This window comes from Electrophorus electricus, chromosome 4 (genome assembly GCF_041902795.1).
Source record: "Electrophorus electricus isolate QZ-2024a chromosome 4, ASM4190279v1, whole genome shotgun sequence".
NCBI lineage: Eukaryota > Metazoa > Chordata > Actinopteri > Gymnotiformes > Gymnotidae > Electrophorus > Electrophorus electricus.
In genome coordinates, this window is record NC_137500.1 from 26,958,341 (window position 1) to 26,977,315 (window position 18,975).

General features: G+C 43.6%; 1 protein-coding gene across 1 annotated transcript; it reads left to right on the top strand.

The window, feature by feature from the left end:
* The first annotated feature begins 3,948 nt into the window (after positions 1 to 3,948).
* kctd16a (potassium channel tetramerization domain containing 16a) lies at positions 3,949 to 17,425 on the top strand. Its single transcript, XM_027007174.3, has 2 exons — positions 3,949 to 5,550; positions 16,127 to 17,425. The coding sequence occupies exons 1-2, from the start codon at positions 4,731 to 4,733 to the stop codon at positions 16,573 to 16,575; spliced, it is 1,269 nt and encodes a 422-aa protein (XP_026862975.3). The 5' UTR covers positions 3,949 to 4,730; the 3' UTR covers positions 16,576 to 17,425.
* The last annotated feature ends 1,550 nt before the right edge of the window (positions 17,426 to 18,975 follow it).

Below are 18,975 nucleotides of genomic sequence, written 5' to 3' on the forward strand. Positions count from 1 at the left end.
CTAGCAGTGCAACCTATTGGAAGCGCAGGGCCATAACAACCGCTCAACGCGCCGGCGTGGCAAATTCGCGCCTACGGTTTTTAGTGACTTTGGTGGCAGACCGGCATCCTACACTGCGCTAGCATTTTGTTGGAAATATGGAAATAAATCAAGCGATCACTCACTAAACCATTCATTACAGTTCAATAAATAATGTGTAACAAAATGCATACACTGTTTACTTTACATTCATACTAGGTGTTTGTTTATGTAAGTACAAATTATCATTGCATTACCGTACATTTTAAATCAGTATATTGCAGTGGTGTTGTAAAGTAATAAAACAATCAAAAACGACAGAGCAATATTATATAATTTGCTCTCTCTCTCTCTCTCTCTCTCTCTCTCTCTCTCTCTCTCTCTCTCTCTCTCTCTCTCTCTCTCTCTCTCTGGTGCCTCTGTCTATATTATGCAATATATGAATGAAGGAATAAAACTTGTATATTTGTCTTACATTTCAAAGTTATCTATAAGCACTTATCTAGAAGCAACCATCCAGATTTGTTAGTCTCCCTTTTAAAGATGCTCAATGTCAGAATAGCAGAGATGATGAGTTTCAAGGCCCAGGCAGCAACTCCTGAAACACCATAGTGGTTATCAAGCGAGCTATGTCTTGTAAATACTGTATCTGTTCTTGGATATCAAGGGAACACTGGCATTGTTTTACTCAAAAGTACCTGTCAGTTTTGTGACATGTGATTGTTACTTTAACACTGACCTAGACATCAAATTTGTACTTTTGCCTTGGCTAAACATGACAATCTTATTAACAATGGCTCTGTATTTTGACTTATCAGTAAATGATATGGCATGTGAGCTGCCTGCTTTTCTGAAACAACATGGGTCTTTTAGAAAAGGACTCTTAACCTGTTATTCATACCAAGGGTAGACTAACTATGTTTTATTCATTGCTGAAATATTAGCCATATAGTTGCTGTTAATAATTATCAGAGAAATTACAATGTAATTGTAATTGTAGATGTAGAGAAGGGGAGAGAAATATAAGCAACACTGCAATGGAAATTCTGCTTGTGCTATCCTTTACCTCATTTGTACAGTGCCAAATCTCAGAATAATATGTCTGTTGGAAACAAATAGGTATTATTAAGAGACATTAAAACATACATAATACTGTTGTAGTTAAATAGTACTGTTGTAGCTACAGAGTACTGTTATAGTTCTTTCCTTTTAATCAAATAAACAAACTCACATAAATTTTACTTTTAAAACGAGTGTCATAATTATCTGCAAGAAGGCCATACCATAACATAACCCGTTGTCTATATATTTTATTGAAGCCATGTCGCTGCTCTGACATTTAACCACAACCAGAAGTGGTTCCTGACTTGGTGGTAACGTTTACTCAGGTAGAAGTACTTAAATACATTTTGCACTGATTTGTACTAAGGGGTTTCTTAGCAATTCTAACCAAGTATTTGAGTTTTTTATTCTATTAGTGACTGTCACTGGTTGGTCCCTCCTGGTGATCTGTTTCCATGGTTTCCCTGTCTGGTCTCCTTGTTTCATTTTCTCCGTTCTTGTTCCAGTCCCTGTTTAGGTTTTTCGCTCTTTTATTACTTATTAGTTTGACCCTGACCCTATCGACTCTGATCTGGATTTGCCCTTAATAAATGTCGCTTTCCGCAACGTTTGCGTCCGCCTGGTGTAAGTAATTGTATACTAACTGTGCGCCTGCTTCGCCTGCTTTGACATGGGCAGGTCTATTACTGAGTTACACTGGAACTGTTTTCTACTGACTACTGGTGTTAAGGCAGACTCGAATTACGCGTTCTACTGAATACTGCCATCTTGTGGATCTGATCGGGAGACTCAGGGGCTGGTGTTATACTGTAAGGAAATTAAGTTTGTTAGCTCTGGAGCTTTATTTAAGGTTTTATTTAAAACACATCCACTAGTAAGCAGTGAAGCAAGATGAATGATGTTCGCCATAAACTCATCAACTCTTGATCAGCATTTCTGTATGTGAAAATTAACAGAGCTGGGCATTACAAAATATGTTTTAGATTAGTACTTCTCTCATGTATGTAGAATTAATACTTTAGAGTAAATTGCTGTTGTTGTGGTTATTTGCTACTTATGTTTTTTTTTTTCCCATTTACTCGCCCGATGCATATAACAGGACTGAGCGAATGCCACCAGTGGAGGTTATGCAGCTTCAGAAAACTAGATAGTCTATGAACGGAAGTCTTTGACCTCATTCAAAGAAGCCGTATGTATGATAATGCATCGACTTCAGATAACGAAAACTAGGCTGACACATCCTTTACTGTGTTATGAATAGATCTAATCAACGGTGTAATTTAACGAGGCACACAAAGGTTGTTAACTGGGCACTAATGATAAATTGTTAAATGATTTCGCTTACTGAGACATGTTTGCCGCGGGGAGCTGGGCTATTTCCCTTCCCTTCTAAAACCACATCACCTTTGCGGTCTATACAAATGTAAATGATGACAAAATTGTGATAATGGCTGTTATTTGGCACGATCAACACACTGGCATCATCACGTCCAAGACCCTCCAATTCCTGCAGTGTCTGTGTGACAAGAGTGGCTGAAATCCACAGAACAAAAAAAGAAATCTAGGTCAATGGTGTTGTGCACGGAGAAGATAACTCCCTCCCCTGAAGTCTTTGCTCTACCGCTTTATCTGCATGACTGGATAAACACAAGAAAATGCTGGACCCGTCGTCTCGTTTTAGAGATGGACATGCGATTACTTGTCTGAGCAACACGCGAGACCCTCACCAGTTTACCAGGGGCGTTTAAGCGGACCCTTCCGTTGCAGTGTGATCTGAATCACACGGACTGCAGATACGCCTCCACAGATTACTGAATGGAAGAGGAAACTGAGCGTTACTTGACTAGTTCCTTTGCATAACGCCAGGGCTTTTGTTGCAATAGTCACTGGCCGCCAGGATATTTATTTTTCTTGGTCCTCCGTCTTCAATAATTCATGGTCAGCCTACACAGGCCTCTTTTACAAAAACAACAACAACAACAACAACAACAACAAACAAAACGGCAGGATAGACTGCGAGAAATGAAATTCAAGTGAAATCTGTGGTAATGTGAAGCAAGTGCGGAATGCACGCAATTATTCGTGTCGCTTGGGATTAATGTATTTTAGCTGTGTCTAAGTGGACAGACGATTATTGCAAGAGCCGTCAAACGTTGTTTGTCTCATGAGGATAAAACTGCAATGAGTTTGGTACTTAAATCCCACTCGCTTTATCTCCGCTGGTGCTTAGCAACGCTCCTCAACACAGTACACATGAATACCGAAGTAACCCCAAAGCCAAAACACAATACGCGGGCTAAAATAAATAGGCCTATTTTCTGTATCATCTCACCCAACTCCGTATGACCTGTAGCTGGAGCGCGTAATGTTACATTTAGCCTACACTTAAAATGTAATGGAATATTTGAAGTTCTATATGTGTGAGTTATCATTTTTCAAACGTAGAAAATGTCATAAATGTAAATATGTGAAAAATATAGTCATCGACTCATGAAGATCATATAATATTGCACACAAAGAATATGCAGTTTGAAAGATTTCTGCTGAATCTTGGTCAAGGCATAAATGTTTAAAAATAAATTAGAACAGCCGGCGTGCGTGAGGCGAGACCAAATTTGCTAGGATCTATCCATGGTGCTAAAAGAACCGCGCGAGCATAAGCATAGTTCTCGCCAACAACTCAGCTTGGACAGGGTCTGAACACAGCTCGATGCAATACTCATGCAACTTAATTTATCATCAATATAAGTGAAACATAATGACTGAAAACAGAAAACAGGCCTTGATCACACGACTGAGTCGTAATATAACAACACATGTAACAAAGGTGAGTAGTTACTAAGACTACCCACCTAATACATTCAAAAGGATAACATTGACAACCTACATAAAAAATCGAAAGCAACCTCAAAGTGTAACTGCACTGAGCGACAGAAATCTAGTGCATGCATGCATATTTTCACCGCTGTCATTTTCCTTTAAGATGATGTAAGGTTTAACTCCACAAGATTGGTCTCCCTCCCTGCACCGCTGTGGCGACATCATTTCGCCCCTCTCGGCGCGCGCTGCACTCGGACCATGTTGATAATGATTATCTGACCGAACGAGGGTACAGTCGCGCGCAACTTCCAGGTACAACCTGATTTAAACGCGGAGAATGACTTGTACAAATAGATGCTGTTTAGCTGTACTGCAGATGTGCTCTAAAATACCAGGACACTGCTAGATAACCTGGATAATCTGTTAAGTTTACAAGGAGTAAAAGACACTTTGGAAAGAATTTGAAATGTGTACCATCAGTGAGAATAATTCATTGGAGATTCTTTACCAGTCATATTTGAATAGTTAAGGTAAATTATTCATATGGCTTCTGGGCTGAGCGTTGTATTAATTTTTTTTTTAAAGAATACAACATTAAGTTATTTTTAAAAGAGTTATGCTAAAAGCTACGACATAACTGTGACGTTTGAAAGACTTTGGGGCTTCGGAAATGAGACACATTGCAACTAATATCAGATCATAAACGCCATGCGACAGTGAAGAACAGCGGCAAAGGTTATGTATCGTTCGAACTGCGTGGAATTGTGCTTCATATTTTCAAAATACAGATTACTAAAAACTTTGTGACTTGTACTTGTGCCAGAACCAAAATGGCACTGACTGAAAATTGTAGCATTTATCAGTCCCCAAAGGACTCGGCGCAAACTTCATCCGATGTAATTGAACTCAATGTAGGTGGTCAGGTGTATTACACTCGCCATGCCACCCTTACCGGTATTCCCAACTCGCTGCTCGGAAAAATCTTTTCTTCCAAGAAGGATTCCCCCAAAGACTTGGCCCGAGACATGAGAGGACGCTATTTCATTGATAGGGACGGCTTTTTATTTCGATACGTTTTGGACTATCTCAGAGATAAGCACGTCGTGTTGCCCGATCAGTTTCCGGAGAAAGGGAGGCTGAGAAGGGAAGCGGAATACTTTCAGCTGCCGGAGCTCGTGAAGATTCTGACACCCGACGGGTCCAGACAACGTCTGGATGAAAGCGTTCATAGCGATTTGGACGATGCGTCTCAAGGAAGTGATCAGAGATCGTACCGCTCGGCTTACCTGGATCCGCGCGACAGGAGGTACGGTTTCATTACGGTGGGCTACAAGGGCTGCAGTCCATCTGGAAAGGACGTGCTAATAGACTTTAAAGGCAGAGGACTGTCCAAAATATTCACTTGCGGAAGGATCGGCTTGGTCAAAGAAGTCTTTGGAGACGCTTTAAATGAAAGTCGGGACCCGGACAGACCACCCGAGCGTTACACCTCTAGATTCTACCTCAAGTCTCGACACTTGGAGAGAGCGTTTGATATGCTCGCAGAGAGCGGGTTCCATATCGTAGCATGCAATTCGTCCCTGACATCACCTCTAACACAACAAGGGGACGACAGATTCTGGTGCAGTAACACAGAGTACGTCTTCTACCGTAAGTCTATAGGCAAGCATGTTTTTGTATCATCTGTCCAAACACACTTGAATAGAGAAACAAAAGTCCAAGACAGAGGGATACCACTGACTAGTGCCATAAGTTTTTTAAAGTGCTAAAACCCGTGACCACTAGGAGGCCGGCATATATAATCCTTATTGGATTTGAAGTTTGCCCTGTGCTGTGTACATTTTGCAAAAAATGTCCCCGTTACAAGAACAATAGTTTCTGCAAGGCAACAGTGTGGTTCTAGGATGCACTTAATAACCATCTGCTCTGATGAACTTCACCAGGCTGAGTCATCTGGTAGGTTTCAGTCGTTAAGAAGTTGTTTAGTAATGTGTAGAAATTCTACACAGAATATATTGCAGAAATCAGTCATTCTATAGCACATAGAGATTAGATGCCGTGAGCTGCTGTGGAAATGGCCGATTCAGTGTAATAAACATTTCAAGCATGTCACTTACTTGTCACCCTTTTGTTCTTGTTTACTTTGTTTGTTTTTTTTTTGTTTGTTTTTATTTTCAGAAAATTGTCATTAGTGGCATATGTCAGCTTCATGATGTGCACTGTTCGCACATCATCACCTGCGTTCATTAGTAACTAATCTGGCTTGTCACTGTTTCAGTTGAGAGACGTTGCAGCATATGGCCAATTAAAAAGCACTTTGCTGGTAATTCCAAATGAGCCCCCTTGGTAATCTTAAAGAAACTGAGGATGGCAGAAGTGAGTACTCACACAGGACAGGCGGAGCATTTTGAGACAAAAGGACATATGGCTGGTTAATGATTTCTACTGTGTCATCAGTGTAATTACTGCAGTAAAAGAGGTTTTGGAACCTCTCAAAACCCAACTCAGTGAAGTTATGACAGTGTAAGACTGTCAGAGTGCCTCTCATTAGAACAGCATATGTCCATGTTGCCTCCTGCTGGTGTGCGCGCTCTCCGCCGAGAAAAGCTGGGTCAGACAGAACGGATGCTTTGACAGTTAACTGCACGCATCAGTGGCTTCTGTTGCCACCAAAAGATTAAAAGTGGTTTTTGTGAGGTCTGCAGCCCAGTTGTCAGCTCTGCACCAAAGTCTAACTCTGAGGTTTGGGCCTACAGTACCCATTCGAGTCCTTTTGATAGATGCGTCTTCTTAGTAGGCCGCTTGTAAAACACATGCATGGAGTGGACGTTTTTATTCTGTATTTTATTCATATAATTTAAATTTATGTGCGCTTATTTTGGGGGGGTGGGGGGTGGGGTGTTGACACAAGAACCCGCCTGCCCTCCATCCCCAGCAGTGAATAAAGCAGGTGTGTTTAACTTTCCTTCTACTGTTCCATAGGATCCCTGGACAGTTTATTACTGAGTAGTTTTATGATACATAATTTGTGGTGACATAAGGACTCAGTCTTATGTGGGTGCTTGTTTCACAAAACTGCATGCCAAGCCATCTCTCTCTCTCTCTCTCTCTCTCTCTCTCTCTCCCTCTCTCTCTCTCTCACTCTCTCTCTTTCTGTCTCTCTTTCCTCTCCCCCCTCCCTCTCTCTCTCTCGCTCACTCTCTCTCTTTCTGTCTCTCTTTCCTCCCCCCCCTCTCTCTCTCTCTCTCGCTCTTTCTGTCTCTCTTTCCTCTCTCCTCTCTCTCTCTTTCTATCTCTCTCCCCCCCCTCTCTCTCTCTCTCACCCTTCTCCCTTTCTCCCCCCCGCTCTCTCATTGCTGTAGGATGTTCTTGATATGTTCTCTTTTATTTATTCACTTTTGACCAACCACCGAGTTCAGGTTATGTTGCACAATTAATTAAGAGGATGACTTGCTCTTGAAGATTAAATTACAGACAGTTATTTTTTGATGAGGAATGGAATATATTGCATAAGAGTAACAGGGGTCATAAATACGTCTCTCACCTACTCCCACATATCATACAAATAAATAAATAAATAAATAAAGGAATGAATATATAAATAAAATCAGATATGCTTTTTTATTTAATGAAAGTGGCCACTTGGAATATGGATTATTATCAAGTCAGAAGAAAAGTATGTTTTGACATTTATCAAACAAAAGAGCTTCAGCTCCACCTCTGGAACTTCCTGGCTTTCTGTATCAAATTAATGTCAGGACGCATTAATGTCAGGATGCATTAATTAATGGTCTAGAGGTGTTAACTGATCTAACTGATCTGGAGATGTTAACCAAGCTAACTGATCTGGAGGTTTTTACTGATCTACATGATCTGGAGGTGTTAACCGGTCTGGAGCTGTTAACCGATCTAACTGATCTGGAGGTGTTGACTGATCAAACTGATCTGGCGGTGTTAACTGATCTGGAGCTTTTCACTGAGCTACATGATTTGGAGGTGTTAATGTGCCCTTCATCTGACCACTAGTCCAGTAAATTCATTGATCCGTTAGACTGGTTCCTTCCTCCATAGTGCGTGTGAGAATGAGAGTACAGTAAAGTAATCTATGCAAACCTTGGACTATTTATATCACTTTTAAGAGCAAAACTAAATTTAGGTCAGAAATCACTTTTTGGTTAAAGTTATATCTAGGAGGCATTTTTTTCTATCGAGGTTTATATCGTTTGGCGTCACTCCTCACACTGATAAATGAGCTTAACCTGATTTCTTTACTCATTAAGGACTGAAGGCCTGTAGCTAATTACCTTGCGGGTTGCTTGAATGCTCTCTAATTAAAACGCTATCAGATGGTTTCAAATATTACCTTCGCCTTAATGCACGAGAGGCTTTCAAATAATAATCAGTAGCATATTTTGGGTCATAAAGCAGGAATATGGATTAAATGTTATGTTGAATTAAGATAACCGTCGAATCAGCGGGACCATAACGATGCTTAAAACCATTTTATTTACATTAAATTTAATCATATATTTTGATTGTTTCTTGAAACTTTTAAACACCATTTTTTCAGCGAAGACAGTCATTAAGCAGACGCTCTTTAGGACTCCAGCACCGACTCCGGTCCTGCTGTTAGCAAAAACGTGCAACTAGTCGAAATACGGCACACGCCAGGACTGACGGGGAGGAAGACGGATGCGAGGATGGGCGTTAGAGAAACCGCACCCTCTATTTCTTATTCATCTGTTTGGAACATCAGCGCTGCCGGGGTTTTTTATTTATTTTTTATGAATGCCTCTGAACACAGTGCATTTGGAGAGCAGGCCGACAACAGTCGGCCGGAGGAAATCAATTGTGTTGTTGCTGAGCCTGGAGACAGATGGAGTCATCCGGAGACGAGTGGAGTTGTATGGAGACCAATGGCATGATGCAAATAGCATGAGCCGCTGCAGGTTGGCGGGGCTAGCGTCGCAGCAGAGGGCCTGCTATGAGCCGCATCCCACTCTCTTAGCCTGGGAATAGTATCCGCTCTCCAGAAATGCGGGTCTGCCCGCCCTCGGATGAACGACGTGGGTGCCTGCGCCTGCTGCACTAATGTTTTATTTGCAAGCAGGTTTGGAACGTGCAGAGAGGAGATGCTGAGTGGGCTTACGGCGGTCCAAGGAATCCCCCCCGTTTTCCCGTGCACTCTGAACAGAGGGGGAGTGTTCACAGCTGCAGGCATCTCTGTACTGCAAGCCCATAAGCGAAACACGCTGAGCAGCGCTGTTAAGTTCCTATCCTGGGAAGGACGGTCTTTGGCCCTGGGCCTTCCTACATTCTTTGTGTGGCCCTCCAACCCAGGCTTTATCCTTAGTGCAGGTATCACTTATTTCAGGTTTTTTTTGCCTTACCTGCTGTCCCTGAAGTCCAATTAATGTAGGTTTGGGTTTTTTTGTTTTTTTGCAAGCAAGCAAACTCACATCCTAACATACAAAGATTTGGTACCGATTTAGCTCATTTGGAGCCCCTGCATGAGAAATGTCATTTTAGCGAACGGCTTAACTGCTGATGTGGCACAGTTCTGGGCACAAGGTATGGGTATCTTGTCTACAGACTGTAGAGTGTAGCCTGTGCAGAGTGTAGGTAGCCTTAGGAGGTTAGGAAGCTGGGTGTCTGAGACTGAGCAGAAGAGTCTCACCAGGGTTGTGCATTTTTGAAAAGCTCTAACATAACTTGGCGGGTCCCTCAGTTCATTTCACTGTCTTTACCTTAGTGGTCAGAAGCAGGACTCTAATCCCCCCAGTCCTCCGTGGGGCTTTCTTTCCGGCATTGACAGGTGCTCTGCAGGTTGTCTCCTCGGTCTGGCTGTCCTATTACACTCCATCAGCATTTTGTGAGGGGTCACGACTGCCAGGAGTCGATCCGGACGCGGCAGCCTGTCCGCCTGCTGGACCGCTCCCCCTGCAATGCACAGGGGCCTTCCTCATCATTCAGAAGACGTTTCTGGCACGTCGCCCACGCGGCATCAGTGCAGTGTGTCTGGCAGCAGGGAGGAGAAGGCTTGTCCTTGTCTTTAGCACACCGATGCTTATGAAGCCCAGCCTCCCTGCTCCAGACCCCAGTCATCCCACCTCAAATGAAATCAGCTGGGGTTTTTTATTTTTATACTGCACCGCCTGATTAGAATTGTGATCGACAGGAGGGAGGGTATAATCTGAGTTCTCGTCTCCTCAATTCATACACATTATGCGGGGAGACGGTAGGTGGGGGCACACAATGACAGGGGTCATGGGTCAGGGCAGCTCTCTGCTCATTCTCACTGCACCGAGCTGAATATTGGGTTTCTGTGTCTGTCGTGGCGAGCTATAGGTGATGCGATCCCGCCCTCTCAAAGGACAGAATGGCCTAATTTGCACATAAGATAAAAGATAAAAAAAAAACCCCCATCAAAGTCGAGGACAGGCACAGTGATGGAGGTACAGGGATCCTCACAGGGTGTGGAACTTAACTGGATGTATGCGCGGCAGAGCCGTATCTGCTCATCCACGTCAGCGGCTCTCTTAGGGCACGGTCACACTTGTAGTTCGGTTACCTTGGGCCAGACCAAACAAGAAAACGTTGGCTTGTCACACTTTAGTCCGGGTTTTCTTAACGCTCACCTTCACAATTTTACAATCAAACCAAAATAAGTAAAAAAAAAAAAAAGTGAAGTGTGACACATGTATGATACAGTCTATGGGTTGTTGTGTATACCTGGTGGTATTTTTACCATCTGGAAAGACAGCAAGGAGTCAAAACAGTGCCAGAAATTCCTCCGCTGCACTCACCAAAGAAGATATGCACTAAAGAGAAGACAGAGAATGTTTCTGATGCCCCCACTGAACTGTAATGGAATCATTTGTTTGTTTTCAGTGTACTCTGTTCTGTCATGGGGCGTTTAGTGATAGATGCTTTCAGTTTGTATTGTGGTCTTACTTTAAAGGAACCACAATTCGTTCAAAAACAGACAGAGACCTAACTCCTCTGGTGGTCTCAGTCCACTTATTTGGTGTGCACCAAAGTTCAAAAGGAAGTGTTCTCTAACGAACCGCACTAACAGAGCAGTCACACCAGGGTTCATTTCAATCAATCCAATTACCAAGTCTGAACACACCCTTAAACAGCACAGCATACAACATCTGACGTATTTTGATAGTGAATACACATTTAGGGTTACATGTAGTACGTGTGTGTGTGTGTGTGCGTGTGTGTGTGTTGACATGATCTGGTGCTCTGCGAGGTATTGGCAGGGTAAAGCATAGCACACAGTGCCAAAACCCATTGGGCAGCATCATCAAAGTCCTTTTCAGCTGCCAGCCCTTAGTGGGACTGAGAACATCCTCCTGACTGCATCATCTGCACCACCCTGCTTCCATGCTTTCCGTGAGAAGACCTGGAGCTGCTGTGCTGTGGGCAAACCACTCTGGGCATGACTTCCTCAAACCGGCACTGCACAACAATTCATAATAACATCGACAGCCTCTCCATTATGTTCCGATGTTTTTTAATCGCAGTTTTATTACTGTTGTTCGTGTTTGTGGAAACTAGATCCTGATTGGTTCTGGGAACAGTTGGGTTGGGTATCAGCAGGCATTCGGGACTTGAAGTATGTTTGGATATCATCTGATTTTCTGATTAATTAGATCTGTCTCTTAAGAATTTGTTTTGGAATATCCCTCATGTTTAAAGTCAGTGCAGTTTGCTTCTAAGCAAGTCCATATGAATATCTGAATATATGTAGTGTAGAATGAAACTGAATATATACAGTGTACAAAGAAAGTGAAGTCATCAGGCCACGATGAAGAGGAACCATTAAAATCGCGAGAATCCCTAACCGCTAGCGTTCCTTGTGTCCATGGACGTGCACTTCACAGCTAATGATTTTAGAGCAGTTCTCGGGTCTTTTTGAAAGCGCTCCCCCGACTAGAGATGCTCGCAGCCAAAAAAGCCGCAGACCAGCTTTGAAGGAGGATCTCTGTTTATGTCGGCGTAAAATTGATGGTCGTTACTGGCAGGGTGTTACTGCAGCAGAGAGATGGAGGCAGAGACCCTAAAGGGAGCTCGCGTGTGTGCAGCCCAGACCAGAGGAACGCATGGCGCCCCAGAATGCCTGCAGGGCTCCAGCAGTTGTGATTGGTGGGCTTGTCAGAATCGGAAGCCTAGATTCACCTAGCAAGAGCAGTGGATATTTGATGATTCCAAACGCTGTTTTTTAGGCTGAGGTAGTCTGAGCTCTCCTGGCTGGGGAATAACAGAATGCCTGTAAAATGATTAAAGCTTTTTCAATCTCAAGAAAAAGGAAAATAGACAGCAACCTTATTACCTGTGCACACTGAAAAATATGGTGCTTGGTGAGATTGGGGTTACGCGTAAAGTAAAAATAACACAAATTAACAAAAAGGTGATCAAAACACAACAGAGATTGTGTAATGCATTATAGGTTTTACCAGTGGCTACTGGGTAAATCAGTTAATTAGAAAAGCATATGGAAATTAATTTTAGAAGTTTCCAAATCTCACTGTCCATATGGAGAATTGGGAATACTGTTCTGTTGATAGTTTGATTATGGAAGCTTATAGGACACAGGCATTCACATACCCAACGGTAACCATACTTATTGCACTAATTTGTAAGACTAAACTATTTTTTACAAAGAGAGGGCATGGCTCAAAGAGAGGGGAGAGATGGGTGGGGCTCAAAAAGAGGGGGAGAGGGGTGGGGCACAAAGAGAGATGGAGAGGGGCGGTGCTCCAAAAGAGGGGGAGGGGTGGGGCTCAAAGAGAGGGGCGGTGCTCAAAGAGAGGGGGGAGGGGTGGGGCTCAAAGAGAGGGGGGAGGGGTGGGGCTCAAAGAGAGGGGTGGGGCTCAAAGAGAGGGGGGAGGGGTGGGGCTCAAAGAGAGGAGGAGCGGGGCGGGGCTGAAAGAGTGGCAGGGCTCTTTAGTCATGGCAGTCGAAATGCAGGACTAAGATTTAAATCAGTCTGAAGTGTTCAGGGGCAGGATGCATTGCAGGGAGACGCAGAGAGAGAGAGAGAGAGAGAGGGAGAGAGAGAGAGAGCGAGGGAGAGGGAGACAGAGTGGATGAGAACAAATGCTCCTTTCACCACGATGGTCTGTCTGAGCCTGGTGCCAAATGCATCTTGCCATCCCTTTGAGTGATTCTCCTGAATGCTCGTATAGTAACTGAGTTAGCTCCTGAGACCAGCCTTCATCCTAATGGCCCTGCAATAGAATCTGTTTGGCTGTATGTTACAGAGAGAGAGAGAGAGAGAGAGAGAGAGAGAGAGAGAGAGAGAGAAACTTAGCACAATGCAGTCAATGCCTGGCCTGATAGTGCAGCTACATAATTGCCTTCATGTATGCACTCCAAAAGCACGCATCCTCTTTGCTAAACACTAAATTATACTGTACACTGTATTTGCTGAATAAAGCCATTTTAGGTAATGCACATATTTGTTGACAGCGTCAGTGTCAGATTATTATCTTTCTCTATAACCAAGGACAATGTAAACTGGGTATTTAATATGTAATATGTAAATGTAAACAAAGTTACACAATGCCTTAAAGTATGACACAATATTTATAACACGAGACAGAATGGTGAGCCAAAACACACAGCATGTCAGCTAACGCTGCACTGGCTCTCGCTGGGTCCTAGTGATGTCATGGCCATTCGGCACGAAGAGTGTGAAGGAATACTGACTGACTTGGCCCTGCTCTCTGGATGAGGGGGATGATGGGAGAGAGGTCTTCTTGGTCTGTCAGTTAGAGCAGTATGTTAGTTGGTATTTGCAGAATTGGACATCTAGTGTTTTTTTCCCCTCAAGGACGTTTGGCCGGGCTAGGTCCTGGTGTCCTGGCCTATGGCAGTCACTGTGCTCTGGCTGTAGTTATCAGGTGGGAGCTAACACTAGGGAAAAAATTTTTTAAATCTGGCAAAGCACAAACTGACTTTATTATGTGGGTTAGCGGTATGTGAATGCTTCTGAAAAACTGCACTCGCTTCCACCTGGGACGGATGTCTCACTTCCCAGAGTTGAAAAGCTCCTGAGTGCATCATTTGCTTCCCTGAATGTCTGAATGTTTTATGATCCTGAGATTGGGAACTGGGGGTGGGGCTGGGAATTGGGCTAGGGGAGGGGCTGGGGGGGGTTTGGGTGTCCTAACTAGACCATCTCTCCTTCTGGGCCACACCAGGCGCTTGGAAAAAGTATGCCCAACCCTTTCCTGCATTAGAGACGTGTGCTCATGCACTCATCTGCGAAAGTGAAATAGTTCAGCGCACATCCACACATGCAGCTGGTGGGGGGTGGGGGTGGGGGGGCTGTTGGTTCTGGGGGCGGGGCTGAGAGGTAGTGAATGTAGGCTGATCTAATTTCTGTGGAGGGAAATTACTTCATAGCTTCCTGTGCACTCATGGATTAGCCATTAGAAAGCTGGTATGGTTTTGTCTGCCTGCCAAGGGCTTTCGCCCCGCCAGCCTTCATCTCATTACTACATTCAACACCAAGAGGGAACTGCCCCAGGAAGCACTTTTCATTATTAATTGGTGCAGATAGACCTCTTCCAGGTCGTACTGTCAAATCATTGCTCTATGAATAGCGTTCCTGTAATACACTGTAATATTCCTGTAAGACATGGTTAAATGGAATTATTGGTGATGTTGTTGTCTCTGTGTAAGCCAAATTTGCTTGATCTCGGTTTATTAAAAGTTCAGGTAGGGCAAGTGAAAGAGCATCTAAATCAGGCATTCGTCGAGGCCGCAGTGTGTAACAGTACACAGAATCGAGTGAGAGATGAGAGGAAGAGAGAGATATGATGACCCCAGAGGAAGCTCTATCTGATTTAGTGTATTGAGCTTCTGGCCAGTAGGTAAGACTGTTGTGCGTGTTTGTGTGTATGTGTGTTTTAAACACAGTGGTAAGTCATGGTGGTTGTAATAAAGGCAGAGCACACATGCGCATGCACACACACACACACATACTAAAAAAGCACACACAATAACAAATGCGTGCACGTGCACGTGCACACACACACACACACACACACACACACACACACACACACACACACACACACACACATATATACTCACAAAGGCTGCTCAAATATGGCCTTCATTATTATGTTGGGATGCCTCTATTTTTAGCAGTAGTAGTGCTTGTATTTGCTTGCATTGAGCCCCATGCCTGATGAGGGGGGGTGTGGGTCAGTTCAGTATGCTAAGGTCAACTGAAAGTCATTTGAAAATGTCATGTCCGGTTGCGCTAGCATGAGGACGGTCAAAAAAAATGTCGTTAAACAAAGATTGGAGATTGATGTATAGGTGTGAGCGAGCATATCTCATATCTTTGCTCATTCCAAGCTGCCTGCAGCAGTGCTCACAAACTAGCAAATAAACTGTGTTTCTCCTTCCAGGTTTCAGTACTGACACTTTGTTCTGGCAGTTTCTCCGTTCGGGGTATTTTTGGACTCTGACCTATTTGTGATAGCTAAGGATACAGTGAGTAGACAACTACAGTACTTTGGGAAGCCACTCTGCATAAGAGCATCTGCAAAAATAACATAAATGCAGATGTAAATGTATTTCACGCTCAGTTCTCTGATGGAGGCAAGAGGCTAAGATCACTCTGACTGAAGTTAAGTTCCTAAACACAAAATAAGTCAATCCCATTAGAGTTCAAACTGCAGTCTACATGTGGATTCTTTGCAGTGTAATGACACCTGTAAGGTCAAATGGGCAGTGAAACCTTTGGCTTTGAAGTCTCCCACCATATCTGTGGCCATGTGTCCATGTCGTCTGTTGAGTCTACAAGGCTTCTTTCTTAATAATACATTTTTGAGTGGGAAAACATAAACAGTAAGAACATTGATTACCTGAGGTGAGAAAGACATTTGTAAACTTTTCATGTAGCAGCTTTATTCATCTGAACTTGGTGACCTTTGCTATCACATTGCAGGCAATTTTTTCCTTAGATTCTTCAGCAATGTTACACTATAAAGCTGCAGCTGGCACGCTTCACATGATGACTTGTAATTATTTTTCTGTATGAATTTATATGCAGAATATAAATATTTTATGGTTTTGGACCTGGTGGCAGAGAGATCTGGTAGACGTTCCTCATAATTCCTTTGAGCTTTCGTGGGTGTGTGTGTGTGTGTGTGTGTGTGTGTGTGTGTGTGTGTGGGGGTGGGTGGCTGTTTTCCAGGTGGTCCGTCCTCCTGGTCGTCCTCCCACTGTGAGTGCTGCTGCAAGAGTCAGAAGAGCGAACGCGATGGTGGTGAGAGCTGCACCTCCTTCAACGAGCTCTCCAGCTCCTGCTCCGAGACCCAGTCAGAAGCCAGCTCGCCCCAGGAGACGGTCATCGCTCGCCCCGCGTCCAAGCAGCCCCGGGTCCAGACCCTGGACCGGCATGCGAAGAAGGCCCCTGGGCAGCCCCTGCAGCATACGGAGATAACTCGGCGGAGGACGGCACTGCTGCGCGCCCGCACCTCAGGCCCCCGCGATGGAAAGAGGAAAGCGCCCAAGGAGAAGCTGACCCTGGAGCAGGAGCTACAGAAATGCATCCAGGACTTCCGACGGATTAAGATCCCCGAGCGCTTCCCGGACAGGAAGAGCACGTGGCAGTCCGAACTACTGAGGAAGTATCGCCTTTGAAAGCAAGAGGCATTAAAGTGGCCGCGGGAACAAAAAGCTACTTAGCGGCACTTAGGATGGCGCTCGGATTCATGCTGCGCTTGGGTTCAGTCTGCTGGTCTAATCTTCAGGAGAGATGGTTAACGTGCCGTGAACGATGCAGTTAACCTTGACTCGACTCCTGCCGTGCACTGTTCAGTTCTGTTGCAAAAGCATGGTTACTCCAACACAGACATTGAACTGCAAATCAATTTCACAGTGTCTAAACAAACTAGTCCTTTTAGGAACCCCATAGAATGGTTTAGACATGCACTGAAGAAGCAGCCATCATTTGCTATCTGCACACGCAGAGCGCCGCGTGACCCAGACAAATATGGCTAGCATCTCAAACAGAGAATTTATGTGTGAATGTGGAGAAACAAATTTATCCGGTGTTGTGATCGGGTGTACGGATTGTGTTAACGCAGTTCTCCTCCCTTTTCACTGATTTTGCAAAGTAAAAATGTACCCTGGCATTTAATTTAGTTCCATGCCGTAGCAAAGCAGCAATGCATGTTTAACCACTGCAGTGAGCTTCAGTATTAGAGAAATGCCTCTTATCGATTAGACACAGTTAATTTGTGGTATACGTCCTGCATAATTCACCCACATTTAGCAGAAGGCATCAAACCAAGCTGATGTACATCTGAGAAGACAAAGCAGCTCTGCTTATGGTTGCTAGACTCTTTCTGTTTGTTGCTGTGAGCCTTTTTGTCTGGACCGTTATTTGTAGTGCATATTTGAATTGGTTTTACCTCTGGGTATATGACAAATCCCTTTATTGTGAATGTGCAATGATTCATTAAATGAACTGAGTTTAAAATGTAACTCACCCATTTGACTCCCTGCATTACGATAATATTGCGAGGTGCCATAGAGGAATCTTTCACAGCGTAACTGGAATAGACCTAGAAATGGGAATATAGCTGCTGGTTATGAGCCCGGCTAGCTTCACTTGTTTGTGTCAAATGAACAAGCGCAGTCTCAGCAGATTGGACTGCTTTCTCACTTTTCCAAACAATGCACGATTCTAATTCCCCTTCCAGATTTCTATAGATTATCAGCTTTGCTGGATCCAGAACAAAACCGAGAGAGCAATCTGCTCTCTCTCTCTGCGCGTCATGTCTGTTCGGCTGATTACAGCACCGTCGTGCAGCTTTTTAAAGCCTTCCAGTGTTTTTTTTTTCTTTTCTCCATTTTTTTTCTCCCATGGAAAACACGGAGAGCAATACACACTTCACGAGCGCCATTTTTAGACAGGACTATTTTTAGGCGTGAGATTCTGCAGTGTTGCTATATTGTACCGGCAACCGAGGGCCTTTGGGCCAGCAGGTCTCTAAGAGAGCCAAATCCATCAATTATGACAGGCAGCCTAAGAAATAAATATTCATAAAATTAATAAAATTATGAATGTATTTTAGTGTCTGTAGGAGAGACATAGACATGATCCCTATGACTTTGCTAATGATACAATGTCTTCTTGTCTCAAAGTAACCCCAAAAAGGTTTGACATGGTAGAAAATATAACACTGTATGTTAGCGAGGCCACTCTCTTATTTGATCGATTAAATCAAGCTCTACAGACATATAAAAATATTACTGTAATATAATAATATTATTGTAATATTACTCCACAGCTAAAATTTGCTGGTACCTTCACACAGGCTAATCATTTTACATGAGTGGTGCTATTAAAGTATATGAAATAAGGATTTGATCACAAGCTACTACATATGGCTCAGCAAATCGGTGTGAGTGCTCCCGTTATATATGGAGCTACCATAAAGTGCAGTATGAAAAGAAAATGAAGCGTGTTGATGCAGCGGCTCAAGCCCAATAACTTTATTCTTATCTTGACTAATAATGTTGTACCTACAAAATAAATAAAATCAATTTTGTTTATGGAACAGGTCCAAGAGCATAAAAGGATTTCCCTGTCTGACTCCCTGCTTGAGATGCCCCACTCCCTGTATCATACCCCCGAATGTGAATGACCCATCGGGATATATGTTCCTAAGGCCTGTGACATATTCCCATGCGGATCGATGCTAAGGGCATCAGAACGCTATGGAATCTAGCTTCACGGACTGCCTGCCAGTCTGCATGACGGATCAATACTGCGCTTCCTCTTGGAGGAGGCTCAGCAGTCGAAGATGATGTCCACGAGGAAGTGCAGACGCCTGGCAGCTGTTTTCTGTTCCATACCTGCTGTCAGTACGGCTTCTCACTTGGACAAAAATTTTAAAAAAAGGAAAGAAAAATAAATATCTGCTAGAGTGCGTAGTGATGAATGACAGAATCTTGAATTACCCATAACCCAAAATGAAAATGGAAAATATTGCAATAAACTGAACCAAAATAGAGCCAGAATAGAACATGGTG